The following is a 21,745-nucleotide window of genomic DNA, read 5'->3' as shown; positions in this document are numbered from 1 at the left end:
AAATAGTACCACTAATGGACTGAAGGAGGAATCTTCATCAACGACCAATCACAATAAGTAAATAAAATAAATGGGCTGTAGACACTACCAAATTCTTGCAATAAGTATAATAATTATTATCACTTATGTAGTGCTGTCACATCCAATCACTTTATGGCCAAGATTTTTAAAAGTGACAAGTGATTTTGCCCACTGACCTTCTTTGTAAAGTTATCTATCTAGGAGGTAGGTAGCTTGTCTCCTGAATACCTATGCGAGGAAGATATTGTTATGGGAACAGAGATAGAAAGATCCAAACCCACAGAGTAGTTAGTCACAAAACTGGGGTTAGAACACAGGAGTATGTGGCTTTGAGTCCTCTGCTTGTACTACTTTGTCCTAGGGTGTAGATGGCCCAAGGGACTCAAGTGTAAACATACATATAGTGGGAGTGGGATCCTCCTTTCAAATCCCAGAATAAACAGAAGCAAAAAATAAGGAAGGATAGTTGTAACAAGCAAATGTTTGTGTGTGTTGGCAGAGGGCCTGCTACATTTGAATATGCTGGAGGAATTGTCAGCTTTAAATAAAGCATACCCCACTTGGGCCAGAATCTGCTCTCTGCTGCTCTAGATTTACAACACTGTAATTCCAGTGATTTCAGTGGGGCTGCTGGACTGTGGATTAACCCTTATGTAAATCAGAGCAGAATCTGGCCCTGTTATTCTATCTGCCTCATAAAGCCTCAGTTTTGTAAGTTAAAATTACTGTGCCTCAAATTCCCCGATAATGCTTGATATTTTCTAATGCAGGTGGGGCCCAATTCTCATTTACGTTACAGCCCCTTTGCACTGCTCTGTCTCTCTCTAAGGGCTTTAAAGTGAGTGTACATGTCGCTTACAGTTTAAGGCCCTTGTATCCTGCCAAAGCAGACACTCGGAGTTTTGCCCATTGATATGCTGGCATTATTTGCTCATTTGTGTTGGTTCACCCTCTTTTATTTTTACAATCAGGTCTTTTAACGGGCATCACATGACCTGCTCCACTGCCCAGCCCCACGAAAACACACACATTCACAGAAGGGGCATGTTCTTCTCTGCTGGCAATTGCCTGTACTGAAGAATTCTATCACCTGGCTAAGACATTGCTCCTAGTGGCAAGATATGGCAGGAAGCAGTGCACCTCTTTGCAATGTGATTGGTTGTTCTCGGCATTTATATCCCATGGTAATTGGGGTTAAAGAGATAAGACAAGATTAATGATGGAGAGAATCTTTAGCTCACCTTGGCTATCCCAACTGCTCAGCAGAAAAATCCTGTTTCGGTTTATGCTACAACTATAGCCCTGTGCAGCAAATATGCATAACAATATTACACTAGTCTACAATTTTTGAGAAGTCGTCTGCTTCAGAGATAAAATGTGCTATTTATTTTGTATTTTGATGTGCTGAATTCAAATATGACAATTAAAACAACTGATTGGCTACTGTTTCTAAGATATTTAAGTTTTTACATGTTATGTCTATGTATATTGTGTAGATAGTAGAGTTTTAATCATAAATTGTAAACCTATGTCTTTTCGTGTGTTTATGGTTGCTTTACATGATAATATTTCACCTGTCCTGTTTATGTAACACTTTCAAAATCAGCAAAAGGATTATATAAATAAAATTTATTATGAAACAAAAGGCAAAAAACTATTATGTACATGGTTTAGTCCTAGTCAGTGTCTACTTGGTGTTTCTTGGCTTGTCTCTTGTATTCATTAAATGGAGCATCTCTTGTCACTGTCCAGCAATAGTCTGCAAGCATTGATGGGCTCCATTTGCCCTGATAGCGTTTCTCCATTGTTGCAATGTCCTGGTGAAATCGCTCGCCGTGCTCGTCGCTCACTGCTCTGCAGTTCGGTGGAAAAAAATCTAGATGAGAGTGCAAAAAATGTATCTTTAGTGACATGTCGCAACCAAGGCTTTTGTATGCCTTGAGGAGGTTTTCCACCAACAACCTGTAGTTGTCTTCCTTGTTGTTTCAGAAAAAATGTATTGCCACTAACTGGAAGGCTTTCCATGCCGTCTTTTCCTTGCCACGCAGTGCATGGTCAAATGCATCATCTCGAAGAAGTTCACGAATCTGAGGACCAACAAAGACACCTTCCTTTATCTTAGCTTCACTTAACCTTGGAAATTTTCCATGGAGGTACTTGAAAGCTGCTTGTGTTTTGTCAATGGCCTTGACAAAGTTCTTCATCAGACCCAGCTTGATGTGTAAGGGTGGTAACCAAATCTTCCTTGATTCAACAAGTGGTGGATGCTGAACACTTTTCCTCCCAGGCTCCAATGACTGTCGGAGTGGCCAGTCTTTCTTGATGTAGTGGGAATGTCTTGCACGACTATCCCATTCGCAGAGAAAACAGCAGTACTTTGTGTATCCAGTCTGCAGACCAAGCAAGAGAGAAACAACCTTCAAATCACCACAAAGCTGCCACTGATGTTGGTCATAGTTTATGCACCTCAAAAGTTGTTTCATGTTGTCATAGGTTTCCTTCCTATGGACTGCATGACCAACTGGAATTGATGGCAAAACGCTGCCATCATGCAGTAAAACAGCTTTAAGACTCATCTTCAATGAATCAATGAACAGTCTCCACTCATCTGGATCGTGAACGATGTTGAGGGCTGCCATCACACCATCAATGTTGTTGCAGGCTACAAGATCACCTTCCATGAAGAAGAATGGGACAAGATCCTTTTGACGGTCACGGAACATGGAAACCCTAACGTCACCTGCCAGGAGATTCCACTGCTGTAGTCTGGAGCCCAACAGCTCTGCCTTACTCTTGGGTAGTTCCAAATCCTGACAAGGTCATTCAGTTCACCTTGTGTTATGAGGTGTGGTTCAGAGGAGGAGGATGGGAGAAAATGTGGGTCCTGTGACATTGATGGTTCAGGACCAGAAGTTTCATCCTCTTCCTCTTCCTCGTCTGACTCAAGTGAGAATGATTCTGGTGCATCAGGAACCGGCAGTCCTTCTCCGTGGGGTACTGGGCATATAGCTGATGGAATGTTTGGATAATGCACAGTCCACTTTTTCTTCTTTGACACACCTTTCCCAACTGGAGGCACCATGCAGAAGTAACAATTGCTGGTATGATCTGTTGGCTCTCTCCAAATCATCGGCACTGCAAAAGGCATAGATTTCCTTTTCCTGTTCAATCACTGGCGAAGATTTGTTGCACAAGTGTTGCAGCATATGTGTGGGGCCCACCTCTTGTCCTGATCTCCAATTTTGCAGCCAAAATAAAGGTGATAGGCTTTCTTAGCCATAGTGGTTATACTGCGCTTTTGTGGTGCAAAAGTCACTTCACCACAAACATAGCAGAAGTAATCTGCACTGTTCACACAAGTATGAGGCATCTCTGCTCACTTTGGCTAAACAGAAATGTGTCCCTTTGCAAAATCAAACACTGACAAATAAGAGAGCACGACACTGTATGATTTCTAGAGCTGATATAGGGCAATTTGTTCAGCAGAGTGATGTAAGCTTCGTTATGATTGCATCATCCATAACTTCTGGGAATAACATGATGCAATGCATGTATGACGCAATACCAGCTTCAGATTGCATCAGTCATTGTTTTGCCTAAAAAGCAAGTACTGTCCAAACCCAGTCATAGATTTATTCATAGATCCAGTCAAAGATGTATTTTAGTCATTTCTGGTTTAAATTGAGATCCCTTCCCTTTATAACTTGCTTATCCTCCGCCATTCCCAAGTCAAGGGTCGTATATACTGACCCAATAGCATATCTTGAAAACTAGAGCCAATCAACAATTTTAAGCATCGTTTTTGTTCTCAGTGACCCAGAATTAGTAACGTTTGACTACATTTATTTCAGAAGCATTTTGGCTGTAGAGCAGTGTTATTGGACACAAGGTACATGTCCTTCTTTTATTAGACTTAGCCCATATCTCCCGCTCAAATTGTGATGGGACATTTAAGCTGTATTATAACGCTTAGCCACTAGGTGGCATTGTGTGACGAATGCTGCCACGCATCTTCTTGAGCAACAGAGGCAGCCTGCATCTTTTTCCACAATAAAATTGTTATTGCTTGTGTCCATTTTGCCCTTGTCTCTGCGTGACTAACCTGACGTGGTGTCAGAAGAAAAACAATAGAAATGGCAGTATTTCATCAAAATGTTAATGTCAAAACTTCTGCTTTGACAGACCATCAGACTGGCCTGATTGGACATTGATTTGCATGTTTTAGCATCGCAACTAAGCTCCATGAGGGGATGTGGGAGGTGCAGGTTAATTCTCTCTGTCACGGTCAGGGAAGCTGAATAGATCTTTAAATCCTTTGCCTTTGGAGAAGGAGCCCCAGGAACAATTACGCTGTGGTGCTGGCTAAGTTTGCGGAGCATTCTATACCACAGCATAATGTGATTTACGTGTGAGCATGTTTCTGCCAGTCTGTCCAACAGCCAAGGGAATCTGTTGAATCTTTTATAAGAGGCTTGTATGACATGGCAGAAAAATTATTTTAAAGACAAAAAGGAAGAGCCCATTAGAGACAGAGAAGTGACTGGCATTTTTAGACAAAGGGCTGTCAGAGAAACTGCAAATGAAAAGAGATTTAATCGTAGGTACTGACTCCATGGGTGCTCCACGGCTCAAGCCCCTGTGCAGATCAGCTGTTTTGCCGCTGTGGGAGGTGCTTAGGGGAGGGCAGAGAGCAGCGAGTGACAGGCAGGCGGGAGTCTCGGGGGAGGGGGTGGAGCAGGGGCAGGAAGAGGCGGAGTGAGGGTGGCCACCAGAAAGAAACCTAGCGGAAGTGACTTAGAAAAAGAGTCACATTAGCAAGAAGCAACTCTAATAAATCTTCAAGGCATTGTGAAGTTAGCCCTAGGCAAAATATAATAGATGCACAAGATGTGGGAAAGATCACAGTCCAAAAGGTGATTGCCCAACTAAAGGAGCCAAATACCATAAATGCACAAAAACTGGACATTTTGCCACTGTCCGCCACACAAAGGCAATACGGAAATTGACCACTGAGCGTCAAGAGCCATTTTTCCTGGCATCAATCACGTGTAATGACACAGAGCCAGCCTGGAGGATGGAACTGAATATTTGTGGAAAGACTGTTCATCTTAAAATAGATTGGAGTACAAAAGTACATTATAACAGGATTACAGGAGTTGTAATCAACTTCAACCCCTCAGGCAGCTGAAAGTAGCAGATACTGTCCTAGATAGCCCTGGAGGTATTTTGAGCTGCATTTCCCCAGAAACAACATACAAAAGACAAAAGCTTTAATTGTAATGTGAATGTGATTAGAGGACTGGAAGCTGACAATCTCCTCAGTGGCAGTGTGGTTGCCATAATGGGTGAGAAAGGTGGAAGAAGTTGATGGAATATTTGGTGATATTGAACATTTAAAAGGAGAAATAATCTTAAGAGAAAATGCTGAACCTTATAGTGTACATGTGCCACACAGAATTCTTATCTTGTTACTTCATAAAGTAGAAACAGAGTTAAAGAGAATGGAAAAGAATGGCATAATCGAGAAAATCTCTGAGCCAACTGCATGGTGGGTACCAATGGAACCTGCAATAAAGAAAAATGGGAAAATATGAATCTGTGCAAATCTTAAAAGATTTACTGAATCAGTAGTCAGAGCAAAATATATCTTCTCAATACTAGAAGAACATCTTTTCTAAAGTGGCTGGAACTACTTTATTCTCCATGCTGGATGCCTCAGGTCGTTTCTGGCAAATTCCCTTACCCAAAGAGAGTGCTAGATTGATTACATTCATTAAACCTTTTGGGAGAATTTACTTTTAAAGATTACATTTTGGGATTACCAGTGCTCCTGAAATTTTTTCAAAGAAAGATGTCCGAGCTGCTAAAACATAAATGGGATTGTTGCTTATATGGGTGACATTTTAGTATATGGGTCATCAATGGAAGAACATGACAAACTCTCAGTGAAGTTCTGAATTTAATCAGTGAGTCTGAATTCAAGTTAAATAAAGAAAAGTGTGTTTTCCACCTACACCAAACTGAATCTTTGGGACAAATAATAAACAAGGATGGAATTAATCCTAACCCTGAGAAAGTAAAAGCAATTACGGAACTGAATGCACCAACAAATGTAGCAGAACTAAGATGCATACTGGGGATGGTAAATTATCTTCACCAATACCTTACCACTGTGACTAAACCACTGAATGAACTATTAAGGTCCAATACATCCTGGCCAGGGTGGCCAAATCAGGGGAATGCCTTCAAAAAGGTAAAAGAAATTATCTCAGCTGCTCCCGTTTTAAAATTCTGTGATGGAAACAAACTCACAATGGTCAGTGCTGAAGCCAGTAGCTATGGCCTTGGTGGTATCTTGTTGCAACTACATGGATCTGTGTGGAAATCAGTTGCTCTCTGCTCTCGTACACTTACAGAAAAAACAACCTGTGCAGAATGAAAAGGAGTGTCGGGCATGTGAGAACTTCCACAGATATCTGGGTGGGTTGGGTTCCTTTACACTGATAGCCAACCATAACCCCCTTGTAACTCTTATCAACAGAAAGATTCTGAAATGCCAATGTCTTTTGATTATGCTAATGCAATTTAACTCAGTCATTGAATATATTCCTGGTACAAATCTGGTAATAGCTGACACATTGTCACAGAGCCCAGCATCACACTCAAACGCCGATAGGCTAAAGGAAGAGGCAAAGGTTTACATTAGGGCTGTCGACTAATCTCAGTTAACTTATGCGATTAACTCAAAAAAATGAATCGTGATTTTAAAAATTAATCACGATTAAATGCAGTTTTAATCGCACTGTTAAACAATGGAATACCAATTGACATTTATTACATACTCGGATGTTTTTCTACATTTTCAAATATATTATTTTCGATTACAATACAGAATATACTTGCCTTTGAACACTCCTGATAATACTTTGAGGAAGGCAAGATAATACTTTGAATACAAACATCAGTGTATTAACGAAACCTCACTCAGATTTCATGCAACTATCATATACTGATCAGTCTCTTAATTGATTTGATTAGCATTTTAATCCTAAAAAAGAAAAAAGGAAAGAAAAATGAGTCATGCCTTTGCATGAGTCACAAAAGGACAATTTATAGCATGAATTAAAATAGGTTTCCTTATTGAATCAATACATGAAATTTTAGCTGCCTCAGACGACAACAGAACTCAGAAAACCATGTTTCTAATCATGACAGTAAATGCATAATTGCCCTGTAACCATGCTAGACATCCTGCTGGTGGAATGATAACAGATTTCTTGGTGTGTCTCAGGTAGTTACTGGATTTGTAATCACCCCAAACACACCATGAAATCTCTTATCTACAGCTAGGCACTCACAGACCACAGAATATGCTCCAAGGAGAAAGTCCAGGCTTCACACCTAAATACATTTAAAACAACTTTCACCAAACAAGGATACCATACCATGGAACAGATGGACACCACCCAAATGCCCTGAGAGAACCTACTTCAATACAGAAGAAAAAAAAAACCTCTGACCGCACATCTCTAGTTGCCACTGACCACCCCACAATGGAACCCCTATGGGGTATCAGTAAACAATTACAAGCCATACTTGATGGAGATCACATCCTGAAAGAAATCTTTCCTGAACTCCCCATTTCTGACCTTCAAACAACACCTCAACCTCTCCAAGCTCATCATCAGAAGTAAGCTCCCCACAGACCAGGACCCACCAACTCAAAGAGGCACCAGACCCTGCCAACACAACAGATGTAAACCCTACAGACGTATCTCCACTGCTACAATGATCAATACCCCACCACACACTTTTCAAGATTCATGGGTCCTACACATGCCGATCACCATGTGTGGTGTACCTCATCCAGTGCACTAAATGCCCCAATAACAATTATGTGGGTGAAACCTGATAATCACTATGCTCGCGAATGAACTCACGAAGGAAAATGATAAAACACTATATCACCTCTGGGCAAACACTTTTCATACATCACTCTATATCTGACCTCTGAAGTCCTTGTCCTCAAAGAAAACCTGCACAACACTTTCAATAGACAAGCCTGGAGTCTTCAATTCATAATTCTGCTAAACACCAAAAATCATGGACTTAATAAAGACACTGGGTTTATGGCAGAGACGGGCATTTCTTTTTCTAGATACGATTGTATCTTTATTTGGCAAGTTTTGAACAAAACCTCTGAACTGCTGAGAAAAACTTCTTTTATATATTCCCCATCTGTAAACGGCTTTCCATTTTTGGCAGTGCACTGTGCAATCTTGTAACTTCCTTTTGTAGCTTGATTTTTACTTACGCTTAAGCATTTAAAAGCACTGCTTTGCTTCTCATATCCTGCTACTGCCTTTTTGATCGATTCAGTCTTGTCTGCTTCATCAAGAAAGGTTTTCTCATGCTTCATTTCAAAATGTCGTCAAACACTCGATGTGCAAAAAACAACACTTTCACAACAGAAAGCACAAACAGCACCGTCCTTCTTTTGAATAAATCCAAATGTGTCTGTCCAAGAAGGCTGAAATGAACGGGCATCTAGCTTTGCTTTCTTAGGAGCTGACATTTTGTCAAATGTATCCCTCAACTCACAGCAGGGGAAAAAATTGCAACAGATGGCATGCACAATATCAAACTCAGTGCGCTGTCCCACATGGCATAGTATAAGCAGCAAATCAGGACTTAAAAATATCCCAGTTGCGCTGGAACAATTTTTAAGGTGGGGGTGTTGACCTGTGCCCCCTCTTGCCCCTGTCTGCACCCCTCACTGCCCCAGACTGGGGCCAGTGAGCCTCAGCTGGGGGCGGCTGCAGAGCTTCAGGCTGAGGCCAAGAGCAGAGCCCTGGGCTGGCGGCCAGGACCCCAGGCCAGCAGCGGGCTGAGTGGGGCCTCTGGAGGGACCCCAGCTGGCAGGGGGCCCGCGGCCGGTACCCCAGGTTTGGCAGCGGGCTGAGCGGGGCTGGCAGCCGGAATTCTGGCTGGCAGGGGGCTGGTGGCCAGTATCCCAGGCCAGCAGTGGGCTGAGCAGGGCCGGTGGCCAGGATTCTGGCTGGCAAGGGGCCAGCAGCCGGAACCCCAGACTGGCAGTGAGCTGAGCGGGGCCAGCATCCAAGACCCCAGGCTGGCAGCGGAGCCTGCGGGGATGGCGGCTGGGATCCCGGCTGGCAGGGGGCTGGCGGACAGAACCCCAAGCCGGCAGCAGAGTGCCACTGAAAATCAACTCGCATGATGCCTTTGGCACACGTGCCATAGGTTGCTGACCCCTCTTCTAGCCTATCTAACATGGAATGGCCCTAATTACCATTCACATACTTTTCTAACATGTCTCTAAAGGTTGACTCTGGGTCATTTAGCCTGCAAGCCGCTTAACCCTTTCTATTGACACCTTCTTGGCACACTTTGTGTAAGATTCGTTGCTAGTGTATAACGGTGGTAGCAACAATGATTTGCATGGTCATATTTTAATCAGATAATGTCACAGGCTTATTACAACAATCTGTAATCTGCTAACCCCCTTTTTGTCCTATGTCTGCAAAGGTGTTAACCGGCCACTTCACCCTGAATGGTCTCTTACAATATGTGTTAACTACTTATGCTAAACAATCTGTTCCATCTTGTATTTAGCTGTGACACTCGGAGTACCTTTCCCAGACCTGAAAACGAGCTCTGTGTAGCTCAAAAACTTGTCTTTTCACTAACAGATGTCGGTCCAATAAAAGATATTAACTCACCCACCTTGTCTCTTTCATAGATTCATAGGTTGATCTATTCCAAGACCAAAAGGGACCATTGTGATCATCTTGCTGACCTCCTGTATAACACAAGCCATAGAACTTCCCCAAAATAATTCCTAGAGCATATTTTTTAAGAAAAACATCCAATCTTGATTTTAAAATTGCAAGTGATGGAGAATCCACCAAGACACTTGATAAATTGTTCTAATAGTTAATTACTTTCACTATTAAAAATTTACACCTTATTTCCAATCTCAGTTTGTCTAGCTTCAACTTCCAGCCATCAGATCTTTGATAGATTGAAGAGCCCATTATTAAGTATTTATTCCCAATGTAGATACATAGAGATTGCAATCAAGTCTCCCCTTAACCTTCTCTTTGTTAAGCAAAATAGATTGAGCTCCTTGAGTCTATCATTAGAATACATGTTTTCTAATCCTTTAATCATTCTCATGGCTTTTCTCTGAATCTTCTTCAATTTATCAACATCCTCCTTGAATTGCGGGCACCAGAACTGGACTGATTATTCCAGCAGTGATCATACCGGTGCCAAATACAGAGATAAATAATCTCTCTACTTCTACTCAAGATTCCCCTGCTTATACATCCAGAGATTGTATTAACTCTTTTGACCACAATGTTGCACTGGGAGCTCATACTCAGCTGATTATCCACTATGACATCCAAATCTTTTCAGAGTCATAGATTACAGGATAGAGTCCACTGTCATGGAAGTATGGCCTATATTTTTTGTTCCTACACATATACGTTTACATTTAGCCATATATAAAATGCATATTGTTTGATTGCGCCCAGTTTGCCAAGCAACCCAGACCCCACTATATCAGTGACTTCTCTTCTTCATTATTTGCCACTCCCCCATTTTTTATATCATCTGCAAACTTTATCAGTGATAATTTTATGTTTTCTTCTACGTCATTAATAAAAATATTAAATAGCATAGAGCCAAGAATCAATACCTGTGGGACCCCACTAGAAACACCAGTTCAGTGATGATTCCCCATTCACAATTACATTGAGACCTATCTGTTAGCCAGCTTTAATCCATTTAATGAATGCCAGCTTCTAGAACTGTAAGCTGCCATTCTGCAGAGATGCTACTTCCTGGGGTGCGTGAGTGGGTGTGTCTTTGATTCAGAGAGATGATAATAATAGAGAGTTCTGAGATAATAGCTAGAGCGGATGACTCAGTAGTTGACGCATCAATTTTGGAATATCTAGACTCCCTTGAAGGTCAGGTTTACACTCTGACAAGATCAATTATGTTTCTATCTTAGGGTTGTTTTTTTTAAGGTTCCCATCACCTTAATGCCTAAGCACCATACAAGATTTAAATAGAACATTGAATTAGCCCGTCATCCTGGTGATAAAATTGGGTACCACATTATTTACTACATAAGGGACTTTCAGATAAGATCTTGGCCTCTAGTTTCAAGATCTTCACAAACGGATTGCTAGAGTCAGGATACTAAACCATATTTAGGTACCAAGATAAGTGACATGAATTTCAAAAGAGCTGAGCACGCAGCAGCTCCCATTGGCCACAGGTCTTATCTGTCCTCCATGAATTTGAGAGATCCTATTGGACTATTCAGAAGAGTACAGGCTTGCCTGGATGTTCAACATTTCCCCCTCTCGCTATTAGTGTGTGCTTTATACCAGCTGCTTGCCATCCATCCCAGAAGTGGCTGCCTTTCACTGGTGATGGCTATAGATAGCTATTTACACGATTTGGGATCCTTCACTGTTAGATAAATATAAAATATTATTATCATTTCCATTAGAGCCACTTTTGTTTTTCCAATACTAAAGCAACAGTCACAAAGGCATGGCCAGAAAACAGAGCTGTAAACAGGGGAGTTTGAGTAGGAGTTCTCTTGGAGGGGAATGGAGGAGGATAGCCCCTGCTCCTTTGGGGGTAGAGTATGAGTTTGTGTGGCTGTTGTGTGTTTTTCTGGGAGGTTTGGGGGGGGGGGGTATTTTTGTTTGTTTGTTTTTCCTGTTCAATTTGTAGAGATTGGTAGGGGACAGTGTGTTGCTAGAGAGGCAGAACTCTGATTAGGGGATGGGGCATCCCTGATTAGGGAGCAGGGCTTCCCTGATTAGGGATCCTATAAAGGCATCCAAACAGTTAGCCAGCAGCACAAGAGCCAGTAAACAGCTGTAAACCAGGGGAGTTTGGAAGAGGGCGGGGGGGGGAGGGGAGCTTGACAGGAATTTAGGCGGAAAGATTATGACGGACACAGAGGCACCAGTGGTAGTGACCCAAGCAATGGAAGACACAATGAAGATGACTGGATATGGAAGCTGTGTGATGTAAATTATCCTGGAGCGTATACCTGAAAAAAGCTTTGATGGTATGAAGTGCCACCTGATGGAACTGATGTAAGAGAAGATCTGAGGTTTGGAGATGCAGGTGGAAACTATGGTTGAGTTTCGATGGAGGGAAGGCAAGAGGAGGCTGAAGGGAAAAGAGTTGAGACTCGCAGATGCAAGCTGGACTGAAGAACTCGGAGGGGAGACTGCTGGGTGAGGAACATGGCCACCAGAAGCATGTGAACACAAGAACCAGGCAGAGGAAAAGACCGGCTAGTGAAGGAGAAATAGAGTTCAGGAACAGGTTTGCTGATTTGGAGAAAGAAGAAGGGGCATAGCAGGCAGTAACTGAAGGTGGGAGGGTAAGGAAGAAGAGAAGAGTGGCCAGTCCTATAAGAAGAGGGGAAGAGCCAATGGAGATACCCAGAGTTCAGAACCCAAGGAGGATACAGAATGACTCGCAGAAGATTTCAAGGAAGTATAAAAGACAAGAGGACTTGCAGCCAGAAAGAACAGGAGGAAGTCCAGAGAATCACAGCAACACCAGGAAAAGGCCAGTCTACATGACTGGGGACTCCCTATTAAGAACAGACAGGTCTGTCACCAGAGCTGTTCCGGAGAACAGAAGGGTGTGCTGTCTGGCGAGAACTAAGATATGGGATGTGGTCCTGAGGCTGTAGAAGAACCTAACAGAAGCAGGAAAGACTCCACTGATTCCCCCTCACATGGGAACAAATGACACAGCTAGATTCTCACTGGAATGTATCAAGGGAGACTATGCCAGGGTGAGGAAGACGCTTAAAAAAATGGATGCTCACGTGATCTTTAGTGGGATTCTACCTGTCCCTAGAGGAGGAGGGCAAAGGCAAGATAATATTATGATGATCAACAGATGGCTCAGGTAATGGTGCTATAAGGAGGGCTTTGGGATGTTTGACCACTGGGAGGTATTCATGGACAGAGAACTGTTCTCATGGGATGGACTCACCTGAGTAGGGAGGGAAATAGACTTCTAGGATGGAGGTTGGGACAGCTGATTAAAAGAGCTTTAAACTAGGAACCTGGGGGAGATGGTTGAGAATGCTCATGTAATCGCCACACCTGATTTTAACATTGAGAGAGAGGAAAATCAAGTAAGAAAGGATACAGCAATGGAGAAAGGAACAGCAGTGGGTAGGAGAATGGCCATTAAGAAGAAAGATAGTGCCGATACCAATGAAGCTAATGGTCAGGTAGGTGATACCAGCAGTAGAATGACTGTATCTAATCGGGCAAGGAATTTGGGTGAAGCCAAGCAACAACAATTAAGATGTTTGTACACCTTGCAAGGCGCCTGAGAAACAAAATGGAGGAACTAGAACTACTGGTGCACGAACTGAAACCAGATATTATAGGATAACGTAAACATGGTGGAATAGTAGTCATGACTGGAGTACAGGATTTGAAGGGTATATGCAGTTCAGGTAAGACAGAAATAAAGGGAAAGGTAGTGGAGTAGTATTGTATATTGATGAGGTAGACTGTAATGAAATTAGAAGTGATGGAATGGATAATGGAGTCTGTTTAGGCCAAAATCACTTTGGGGAAGAAAGCTACACCCTTGGGCTAGTGCTTGGGGTATGCTACAGACCCCCAGGGTCTGATTTGGATAGGCATAGAGACCTCTTTAGTATTTTTAATTAAATAAATATTACTGGAAATTGTGTGATTGAGGGAGACTTTAACTTCCCAGATATAGATTGGAGGACAAACGCTACCTATAATAGTAGGGCCCAGATTTTCCTGGATGTGATAGCTGACAGATTTCTTAACCAAATAGTCACTGAAGCAACAAGAGGTGAGGCCATTTTAGATTTGGTATTGGTGAGTAGTGAGGACCTCAAAGAAAAACTGGTTGTAGGGGACAACCTAGATTCGAGTGATCATGAACTCATTCAGTTTAAACTAAATGGAAGGATAAACAAAAATAGATCTGCAACTAGGGTCCTTGATTTCAAAAGGACAAACTTTTGATGTGAAACTCAGGCCTAGTCATGAAAGATTTCACAGCACATTTTTCTAAGATAAGGTGGGTTGGCACCAGTTTCCTGTCCAAATCTCAAATTGGGCGACTACATTCTGTCTAGCTAAATTTCCTCTGTAGTTTCAATTGGAGAAGTCATGCTTTATTCCCTTCCTAAAAACTGTACTGTAGCTGGGAAAGAATAACTGCATCGTTTGACCCAGAGATGGCTGCATTTCCGTGGCATGAAATGACATAGTGAGAGTGTTCTGCATTGCTCGGTAGAAGACCTAGAGTCCCATTTTGCAAGATGCCGAGAGGTCACAAATTCTACTGAAGTCAATGCAATTCTAGGGTACTCAACCCCTCACATGATCACTACTCTATGCACTTCCCAATCTTACACTTTCTTTTTTGCCTGATGGCTTTGCTAGGGAATTCCATCCAGCCTTCATCGAGACATGAAGGCTATGACACAGCTGCATGGGGAGGATTGCTATGAAGTTAGAGAAAATGAGGGTCTCTGCAGAGCTCCAGTAGGGAAACAGATGGAGCCATGTGAGCATAGAAAAAGATAATAAGCCTTTGACATTGCTAAACTGAGCCATGCATCTGTACTCATATTGCAGATTGTTCCAAAACAATCAATACTGACCATTGGAAACCAGTGTGTCAATTTATAGTGTGGCGTCCAAAACACACAGAAAATAATTTCACACATCTCAAAGCCAGCCAAAACATTTCCACTTATTCCCACAGCCAGACAAGAGCTTCTCTATGAAATAGCTGTGGGCTGCCCAAGAAGTCTCAGCTTTTAAGTGGTGAATTGATCGCTACATTCAACAGCTCACTGCAGCAGTTTATAATCCGGTCATGAACCTACAGGATTTATTTTTACAGTGCATCTAAAGTAGACACAAGTATATTCTCGCACTCATTCTCTCTTAGGCAGAGTCACACAACTGAGCATAAGTTGCTGGGATGGATGGTGCTGCAGGACTGTCAGGTGCTTGTTTTAATATTCAGAATTCGTATTCCAAGAATGTCAGTGCACATCTTCAGAATTTCACTCTACATCCATGTGCCACTGCACATGTATCCTCCTGTTACCGCCCCCAGCTTGAGAGTCTGACTCCTATAAAGACTCATGCTTTCAACTCAGCAGATCTATAGTCCTGGCCAAGATGTCAGCCCTTGCACAAAGACAAGGGTCGGCAACGTGTCCATACACAGACACAAGTTTCCGTTGTAAAAATTTTGAGATCCATGGGGACACTTACCTCAGGCGACTCCCTGCAAGTGGCTCCCTGTCCCTGCTGTTGCTGGCAGAGGCACCGCCAGGTGGCGCTGCATGTTGCCTCCATCCCCCTTCCCTGAGCGCTGACTCTGCGGCTCCCAGTCCATTGGCTGGTAACCGTGGCCAATGGGAGCTGTAGGGGCAGCACCTGTGGATGTGGCAGAGTGCAGAGCCACCTGGCTGTGCCTCTGTGTAGGCGCCGGAAAGCGGGCATGCTGCTGCCTCTGGGAACTGCTTGAGGTAAGTGCTGCCCAGAGCGTGCACCCCTGACTCCCTCCTGGGCCCCAACCCCCTGCCCCAGTCCCAGCCTCAATCCCCCTCCCACCCTCCAAACCCCTTGATCCCAGCCTGGAGCACCCTCCTACACCCGAAACCCCTCATCCCCAGCTCCACCCCATAGCCTGCACCCCCAGCTGGAACCTTCACCCACCCCCAACCCCAACCCCAACCCCCTCCTCCATCCCGGGTCCCCCTCTCTCACCCTGAACCCCTCATTTCTGGCCCCACCCCAGAATCCACACCCCCAGCCCAGAGCCCATACCCCCTCCCACACCCCAACCCCCTGCCTCTGCCCAGAGCCCCCTCCCACCCCCCACCAATGTCTATCACTAAGTCTGGTAATTTTGTCAAGTGTCCGTTGTGCAACATGGTGGTGCTGACCCCTGCACAAAGATCCCTCCAGAACACACAATCCTCAGAAGTTGACTATATTTCCTGTCTAATAAAAAAGCAATAGGCAGAGACAAAGTCAGGATAATCAGAGCATGACACTAATCCTAGCAGCTGGGTCCCCCTCACCTCCCAGCTTTTCACCAACTCTCTATCTTTCATGAACAGACTTTCTTCTACCGTATTCTTCCCCATCCCTATTTATAAAGTTATGTAGCTGGTACAAATATTTTTAATTCACATTTATCTTAGCGGTTAATCCTCAGATGAGGTGACTGGGGAAGGAGAAGCAGATAGTGAGGCTGGCAGCATTCTCCAGGGTGGTTTATTCCAGGGTATGGTTCTCCAGTTGCTGAAGGAAATGGTGCACAGTGGCACTAAATCCCACTCTGTCTCTCAGTCACCCCACCATTCAATAACCCCACTGATACGCTCAGTAACCTTCCACACAACCATTTACTCACCCCGCTAATCCATCACACACCACCACAACTCACTCACCCAGTTACCACTACAAACAGTCACCCACCACACACACAACCGTACTTCCACCACTCGCTCCTCTCAGTCACCCACGCCCAGCTCCACAAAGGGACATAGGCATTGCGATGCTCAGCATCACAAGGCCTAACTTTTAGGAGCCAAGACAGCTACAGGATCAACACTGTGATCAACAAAGCCTGAGATAGGCACCTAGGCTCCCCTACACAATGACTAGGGGAGAGACAGGCACCTCCGAATGAGATCCACAAAAGCCAACATGCTAGGAGCTGCCTAAGCCAGCTAACAGGAGATACTGATGAGAGGGCGCTGTCCTCAGCCCCACCTCTCTCACAATGTTGGGCACATAACTTCAGGACCTTATCTCTGCTAAAACAACAAGGAGTCTGGTGGCACCTTAAAGACTAACAGAGTTATTTGGGCATGCATCCGAAGAAGTGAGGTTTTTGTCCACGAAAGCTTATGCCCAAATAAATCTGTTAGTCTTTAAGGTGCCACCAGACTCCTTGTTGTTTTTGTAGATACAGACTAACACAGCTACCCCCTGATACTTATCTCTGCCAGCGATCCATAGCCAGGAACATCTCTCTTGGAGTCAAGCACAGCGGCGGCTCCAGGCACCAGCGCTCCAAGCGCATGCCTGGGGCGGCAAGCCATGGGGGGCGGCCTGCCGGTCCCTGCGAGGGTGGCAATCAGGCAGCCTTCGGCGGCTTGCCTGCAGGAGGTCCGCCGGTCCCACGGATTCGGCGGCAATTCAGCGGCAGGTACACCGAAGCCACGGGACTGGCAGACCTCCCGCAGGCATGCTGCCAAATCCACGATACCGGGGACCTCCCTCAGGCATGCCGCCGAAGGCAGCCTGCCTACCATGCTTGGGGCGGCAAAAAAGCTAGAGCCACCCCTGGTCAGGCAGCTGAGGCACCTAAGTCCATTTTTGTGAGAATTAGTCAGGCACCTGCCTCACTCTACACAAAACAACCAGAAGAGGAAGTGCAGGTGCCAACCTTATAAGATTTAGTCTAGTGATCAGAACACTTCCCTGGCAGACCCCGGTTCAATACCTCCCTCTACCAGAGTGGGAGAAAAGAACCTGCTACCTCTCAAGCGAGTGCAACCATTGAGCAACGAGACAGTCTGATGTGGGGCTTCCTCAGTCTTTCCGGCCGAAGCTGTTCCACTGTTGATAAATTATCAAAGAATGATTAGGCCAGAGAGAGAGAGCAATAGGACAACATTGACTCTGTAGCCTGATGCTTAAGGAACCCACAGGGGAGGTGGGAGACCCAGGGTCCAGGCACCCTGCTCCAATGACTTTTTAGGGATTTATACACACTGGAACAGCATCAACAGGAGAGACTGACGGAGCCCCACACCAGACTGTCTCATAATTCAGTGGTTAGCACACACCCCTGAGAGGTGGGAGACCCCTGTTCAAATTCTTTCTCCCCCTCAGGTAGAGAGGGGAATTGAACCTGGGTCACCCACAGCCCAGATGAGGGCTGTAACCACTGGGTTACAAGGTGGGTGGCAGCAGCACCTTCTCCTCTGGTGCCCAGATTTTTGAATGGAACCAGATCTGGTAGGCAGCCTCTGAGTATGAGAAAGGCAGGTGAACACTGATCTTCCTCTGTTTTGTGGCTCACTCTGGGGCTTAGATGGGAGAGAGGCATGCGGACACCTAGGGTGTGCCCGGAAGTAGAAACTTAGGCACTTCTGGAGCTTTTCCCTTAAAAACTTAGGTGCTGAGTGAGTTTAAGGTTACATGGGAATTTTGTGGATAGCAGTAGAGCCAACCCTGGGATTTAGGGATCTAATCCCCAATATGCACCACATCACAACACACATATCTAACTCTCTCACTCACTCCTGTCAATCACCCAGCTACACACCCCACCACACACACCCTTTCTCCACCACTCCCTCCTCTCAGTCACCCACCACCACTCTTCACTCACATTACTTTGCTGATTGCTCTCCCTGATAGTGGGGAAAGGATCGTCTCTTCTTCTCCCACAGGTGGAAGGGGAGCAGGAGCTGTGGGAATCGTCTCCCTTGATCCCTTCCAGGATGCAAGAGCTTCTTCTCCTCATCCTGGAAGAGTGCAAGGAGGCTTGTTCAGCCCCATCTTCCTTCCCTGCCCATCACAAAGGGCCTGGATATTCAATTTCACATCTAGCTGTATGCCTCTGTTCCCCAGAGCCTGCAAGTCCTTGACTGCCTGAAACATGCCAGGGGAGAGAAAGGATTCAGCCATCTCTTACTGCTACTGATTTTAAAAAAACTTGTTCAGATTAAGTGGGCTGGGCAGCAAACAGACTAGTGAAATAACACAAAGTGAGTCCATGGGCAGCTTCTGAGCAGGTAACTAATTTAGAAGTAGTTAGCATTTTGTGCTTACCAATCGTGGTCTCGTCTGTGTTATCTCATCTCTGCAGCTTTCTGTGCACTTACGTCCAAATGTCAGTCCTGATGACGTTAACAGCAAAGCTCCGACTGACTTTGATGGGAGCAGCATTTGGCCTTTGATCCATGAAAATTTGGGATATTGACATGAAAAATAAACAGATCTCCTCCCCACATTTGAATATAAAAATCAGCTCCTGTTTATAATCTATTCCACAGATCCCTGATGACCTGGATAGATAGATATAGATATAGACACAAGCATTTCAGCATACCTCTGTGTGTATACACACACAATATATACATACCAACACACACACACACACACACACACACACATATATATATATATATATATATATCCAGGTTGTCAGGGAACTGTGGACTAGATTATAAACAGGTGTTTCTTATATTCAAACATGGGTTGGCTATTTGTTTACTTTTCATAATAATATCCCAAAGCAAAATTTATTATTTGTTAATCATATATTTCTCTCCCCCTTTTAACAATAATGTTCCTGCTTCTGTCTCCATTCAGAGCTCAAGAGGAAAACGTGACTATGATGTTTGCCTATGGTATGGATATTAGCAAAGGTTCTTTTGTTATCCCAACAGTACTGCTACCACTCCAGAACGACAGCCTCTCTGAAACCTCTATGTCTCTGGCAAGCCATGAGATGACAGATTTATCCAAGGAACACAGAGCAGAGAGGAACAGTACTGTCTTGCAGTATGAACTGAGACCAGGGGAAATAGTAGTAGCCAGCATGGTTTTTGGAGCATTATGGCTGTTCTCTGTCTTTGGAAATTCCCTCGTTTGCTTAGTGATCCACCGGAGTAGGAGGACTCAGTCTACCACCAACTACTTTGTGGTCTCCATGGCTTGTGCCGATCTCCTCATTAGCCTGACGAGTGCTCCGTTTGTGCTGCTCCAGTTTACGTCTGGCAGGTGGACACTGGGAAGCGTTATGTGCAAGCTAGTGAGATATTTTCAGTATCTCACCCCTGGTGTCCAGATCTATGTGCTGCTGTCTATCTGCGTAGATAGGTTCTACACAATTGTCTACCCTTTGAGTTTCAAAGTGTCCAGAGAAAAAGCCAAGAAAATGATTGCAGCATCTTGGATCTTTGATGCTGCTTTTGTGTCCCCAGCTTTCTTTTTCTATGGCTCCAGTTGGGACAACCATTGCAACTTTTTTCTCCCCTATTCTTGGGATGGAGCTGTCTACAGCATCATCCATCTTTTGGTGAGTTTTTTGATTCCATCCATTTTCATCATCCTATTTTACCAAAAGGTCATCAAGTACATTTGGAGGATAGGAACCGATGGCAGAACAGTCAGGCGGACCATGAATATAGTCCCAAGGACAAAAGTGAAAACCATCAAGATGTTCCTGATGTTAAATTTAGTATTTCTGCTATCATGGCTCCCTTTTTACGTGGTGCAGCTGTGGCACCCACAGGAGACAGACTACAGAAAGAGTTCTTTGGTTTTCATGGCCATCACTTGGATATCCTTTAGTTCGTCAGCTTCTAAGCCCACCCTGTACTCAGTGTATAATGCAAACTTCAGGAAAGGGATGAAAGAAACATTTTGCATGTCCTCCATGAAATGTTACCGAAGCAATGCATACACCATCACCACCAGTTCAAGGATAGCCAAAAAAAATTATGTTGGAATCTCAGAAATCCCCGCACCAACCAAACCTGTAACCAAAGACTCAATCTATGATTCATTTGACAGAGAAGCAAAGGAAAAAAAGCTTGCTTGGCCTATTAATTCAAACCCACCAAATACATTTGTCTAATTGAGTTGAATAATTATTTTGCACCACTAGATCAAAGAGCTTGATCTCTTTTTTGAACAGACATATATTTAAATATTTTTGCATACAATTTAAAGGGAGACAAAATATGCTTTATTTTATTAAATGCATTGATTTTCTTGTATACGGTATTTTTTTTAATTTTAGTTACATTCTGCTTTTTGGAACAATTATCCTACAACCATGAACAGTCTTTTCAAAAATCTCATACTATCTACATGTAAATAAAATAAAAACTGCTTTTTACTACTGCATGTTGACCACTCTGTATAAACGTGTAAAGCCACTCAAGTCCATATAGACTATTTTTTGGTTACTATTCTAATGAGATGTTGTTGGAGTGTGTTTTTTCTCTTTGTGAAAACCTTGTGGGTGAGATCTTCCGAAGTGTTCAGCTTAGCTTAACTTTGCTCCCATGGAAGTTAATGATACAACTCACACTGACTTCAAGAGTAGAGTTAGCCCAGTGCTAAATGCTTTTGAATATCCTCCTGCCTGTATCTAAAAGGCTCCTGTTGCTTTTCATGCCTAAGAAAATCTCTCTATTGTCTTGGGTGCATTGGCTTCTTAATATTTCTATGAGACATTTCCCCCCATCGCACACCCACACGTTGGTCTATGAAAGAAAGGCAAACCAAGGTCTGCATCCTTCAAACACTTACACGGGTGAGTGACTTTGCACATGTGACTAGTCTCACTGAGTTCAATGGAACTGCTCACATGTGTAAAGTTACTTGTGGATCTGGGCTCAAGCACCGTGTGGCCCAGGGGAACTACCATTTGGATCAAGGTTTTGAATAAGTAAAACCAAAACTAAAATCAGAAATTCACTGCACATTAGTGCAATAAATTTGGGGGAGGGGGCGGGGCCAGAGTGTGGGTTTTTACTACATCTTTGCGCATCACCTTATACAATGGGGTTCAATCCCTAACTGGAGTATCTAGG

The 21,745-nt window shown here is 43.9% G+C and overlaps 1 protein-coding gene across 1 annotated transcript in view; it reads left to right on the top strand.

Moving 5' to 3' along the window:
- GPR19 (G protein-coupled receptor 19) overlaps positions 1 to 21,079 on the top strand; it is a 30,762-nt gene extending 9,683 nt beyond the window's left edge. Inside the window, exon 2 of the mRNA XM_054038725.1 lies at positions 19,512 to 21,079. Within this exon, the coding sequence (XP_053894700.1) occupies positions 19,534 to 20,781 (1,248 nt within the window). The 5' untranslated portion in view covers positions 19,512 to 19,533 and the 3' untranslated portion in view covers positions 20,782 to 21,079. The remainder of the gene's footprint in view (positions 1 to 19,511) is intronic.
- The last annotated feature ends 666 nt before the right edge of the window (positions 21,080 to 21,745 follow it).

The sequence above is a fragment of the Malaclemys terrapin genome, chromosome 1, assembly GCF_027887155.1.
Source record: "Malaclemys terrapin pileata isolate rMalTer1 chromosome 1, rMalTer1.hap1, whole genome shotgun sequence".
NCBI classification, from domain to species: domain Eukaryota; kingdom Metazoa; phylum Chordata; order Testudines; family Emydidae; genus Malaclemys; species Malaclemys terrapin.
Note: the sequence above shows the minus strand (reverse complement) of the source record. Positions and strands in the feature narration are given on the sequence as shown.